We start from the raw sequence: 3599 nt of genomic DNA, 5'->3' as shown, positions 1-3599 counted from the left end.
CCATACTGTGCTGCTGGCGTTTGCGGCCGCCGCATCGTTGGCGCCCGCAACGGGGTCTAGGCCGAGTGGCACATCATGCCATGCGGACAGGTTCCGTCCGGCGGAGTTTACCAATTGGATGCTGCGGGCAGTGGAGGAAGCGGGGCCCGGAGGTGCGTGCCACTTTTATCCGAATGCGCTGCACAGGAGCATGGCGCGGCACGTGCGGCATTCGCTTCAGCTCACAGCACCAGCTGAGAGTACATACGTTGGGGCCGCCTCCTGGACACACGCCTAGCCGACGCGGCTCCACAAAAGCACATGGTGTAGACAAGGGAAGTGGTCAGGAGCATCCTACAATTCTTTATCCTCACTTGAAGCTGAGCGTGCCAGGCTTGCCGGAGGCCACAGTGGTGTAACCGGGCCAAAAATCGAAGGAGGCGGCGTCAGCGGCAGCGACGGGGGCGTCAAAGACCCGGCTGAGCGGCGAGGGCTGCGCGGGAGCGGACGAGGGCTGTGGAGGCGGCGCTTCAGGCGCTGCCTGCTTCAGGCTGCGCAGAGAGGTGCATAGGGTGCTGGGCAGAGGCAGCACGTACAGGGTCGCTAGCGTAGCAAGGCGCAAGAGCAGGGGTCCACCGGCGCGGCGGCGCCTCTGCATCGTTCCCGCAAGAAAGGCACTAGAGGTTCAGAGTCTAGGAATCCCAAAGCTGCTTTACAACAGCTTTCCGAAAGCATAATACCGCACCTTGACGAGGAATACAACAGAACCGTCATCGGTTGAGTTCGCTCGGATCCCCGCTTAGCTCGCTCCCTTGCAGGGCAGCAACAGAGATGATCAGTATACTCATTGCAGTCTTGTCACCTGTCGAGGTTGCTTGCGAGAGCTCCCAACGGCAGTGTCACGCTGGCGTGATGTTTGCCGACAGCGTGTTTGCCTGTGCACTGTGCTGCGCTCGGCCTGGACGAGCGCTCTCGCAGTGAACACCTGACATGCACCCAAGATCCTACTCCACACAGCATGCGCATCTTTGTTGCGGCGGCGATGCAGGCGTAGTCACCACATGGCTGCAGCAGCTGCTGTGCAGCGCTGTGGCTTCCTGCACCGCCTGCACACAGATGCAGCAGGAGCAGGGGCACAACGCACAACCCCAGGATGTCGCCGGCGCTGTCAGCAGCACGCACCAGCAGCATGCGCGGCAGCGGTAGATGCTCTTGTGATGATTGCAGCAGCAGCTGTTTGCATCGCACAAGCTGGCTGATGCGACTGCGCCACCACTGGCAGCAAGTCGCGCCACCAACAGCCCTGGCAGCACACAGCTCTGGGACGGCGGTGGGGCACTCTCCTGCAGCATACACGCAGCGTGGGGCTGCGCTTGAGCGACAGGTCGCCCGCAGTGCGCCGTCACTCTCGCCCTGCCTCCTGGAGACCCCCACAGAACCAAGGGCGCAGGCTGCGCACAGAAGCCTTAAGCGGCAGCACGGGCCCCGTCAGGAAAGCAGCCTCACATCTGCAGCGTACCGCCTGCAAGGAGCCTGCCCGTCTCCGCATGGAAATGCAAAGTCGCACTTGCCCATGCGCGCGCAAGCACCTGGCTAATCTGTGCCGCCTGTTGCTTTTCTCGTTTTTGCAGGCCACCGACAGCCCGCCCGGGCACTCCCTTGCAACATGTCTAGCTGGGCCCAAACAAAACGTAGGCCCTACGAGGCGTAGCAATTGCATTACACGAAAACGAACATTTTAGCCAAGACACGCGAACATGGATGAGCCCTCAAGCCGCAGCCGCGTAAAGCTCACGCTGCGGGCGGCGCGCGCGCAGCGGGGCGCATAGGGAGGGGGTGCTGCTGCCGGGTTGCGGCGCCGAGTCAGGCGGCGGCCACCACAGGGCGCGACTCGTACAGCTGCGGCTTGGCGATGATCGCGTCGATCAGGCCGTACTGGGGGCGGCGAGGAAGAGGGGAGGGGGGTGCAGGCCAAGGGTGAGCGGCGGGATTCAACAAGAAAGTGAGGGATAGACGGGGTCCCTTGCCTGGCCAAGTATGAGTGCGCGGAAGCTGCGCCTAAATCTGCCCGCAGCAGGTCAGGCTCGCTAGAGCCGCGACAGCCGAGGCGATGATGGCACAAGGGAGCATTGCTCCAGCCCGAGAGGCGCGGTGTGCGCCCCCTTATCGGCAGCATACACGCATGCAAACACACACACACACACACACACAACACACACACACACACTCTCTCTCTTACACACACAACACCCCGTACACACACGCACCCAGACAAGCACCCCCCACCCCAACACACACAAGCTCTCACCTCGATGGCCTCCTGTGGGCTCATAAAGAAGTCGCGGTCCGTGTCCTTGGTGATGGTCTCCATGGACTGCCCGCAGAACTGGGCCTGGGGGGTGCACACGCGGTTTGATGGGGCGCAGGAGGGGCGCGCAGCGAGGTTGGGGACCGCACTCGCGCCTGCTCGATCGCGTGCACCGGAATCGCTTTTTCAGGTGCGGCGGGCGCCGTGAGATCTTCCCGCGCTGCCCTCGTCGGCACGCTTGCCCCGCGAAGGGGTTGGTGGGGTGTTTCGTCTGGGGGCGTGGAAGCTCACCAGGTAGCCGTTGAGGGTGAGCTTGTGGTGCAGGATCTCGTTGGCCTGGATCTCAATATCGGTCGCCTTCGCGGGAGATCAATGGGTGAAGCATTGCATGTGAGCTGGTGCAGCACACAGGGTCCACGCCAGGCATAACGACAGGCAAGCGCGATGAGAGAACGAGCAGAGTGGATGGTGTGCTGCCCCATCCAGCTTTGCGTGCCCACAAACCCCAACCACTCGCGCCCCCCTCAAGCCCGCTGCCGCCCCTGCATGCCGGTCCTCCTCTCACCTGCCCCTGCGCCCCTCCGAGCGGCTGGTGGATCATGATGCGGCTGTTGGGCAGCGAGTAGCGCTTGCCCTGCTGCCCGCTGGCCAGCAGGAAGGCGCCCATGGAGGCCGCCATGCCGATGCACACGGTGCTGACGTCGGGCCGGATGTGGCGCATCGTGTCAAACACGGCCATGCCTTGGGGGCGGGGTGTGTGTTGGGGTGTACAGGGGGTGGCGAGGCGTGGGTTTGGGGGTTGTCGGACCATGCCTGCCGCGAACATGCCTGCTGCACCGGCTGCAGCATCCAAGTGCCGGCCTCCTTCAGCCGCTGTGCGAACGCCAGCGAACCCTTGCGCCTCTCCAATACAACCTTCTCACCACCGGCGCGCCCCCCCCCTCCTTGCCCCCTGTCCCTAAACCGCCAGACAGACCGTCCGCTGCGGCCGCCCGCGCTTGCACCCGCGCCCACACCCGCGCCCAACTGCCCGCCCGACTGCCATGCGCCACCACCCACCCGCGGTGACGGAGCCTCCTGGGCTGTTGACGTACATGGTGATGTCACGCGTCTGGTCAACTGAGTCCAGGTACAGCAGCTGCGCGACGATCAGGTTGGCCATGTCGTCGTCCACCGGGCCCCCCATCCGCACGATGCGCTGCTGGAACAGGGAGGACACCACGTTCTGGAAGCGCTCCACGACGAGGGGGTTGGGGGGCGGGGGGCCCTGGCCGCAGATCACAGGGGGGCGCGTCTCCTGGAAGCGCATGTC

General features: G+C 64.2%; 1 protein-coding gene across 1 annotated transcript; it reads right to left on the bottom strand.

The window, feature by feature from the left end:
• Positions 1-1842: 1842 nt before the first annotated feature.
• MNEG_11620 (ATP-dependent Clp protease, protease subunit) lies at positions 1843-3473 on the bottom strand (the record flags this gene model as incomplete). The annotated part of the gene is made up of 5 exons (XM_014039906.1): positions 1843-1914; positions 2288-2371; positions 2579-2644; positions 2853-3028; positions 3347-3473. 5 exons carry the CDS (start codon positions 3471-3473, stop codon positions 1843-1845), a joined length of 525 nt encoding a protein of 174 aa, XP_013895360.1.
• Positions 3474-3599: the final 126 nt, after the last annotated feature.

Source organism: Monoraphidium neglectum (assembly GCF_000611645.1).
Source record: "Monoraphidium neglectum strain SAG 48.87 unplaced genomic scaffold scaffold02832, whole genome shotgun sequence".
Classification (NCBI taxonomy): domain Eukaryota; kingdom Viridiplantae; phylum Chlorophyta; class Chlorophyceae; order Sphaeropleales; family Selenastraceae; genus Monoraphidium; species Monoraphidium neglectum.
Note: the sequence above shows the minus strand (reverse complement) of the source record. Positions and strands in the feature narration are given on the sequence as shown.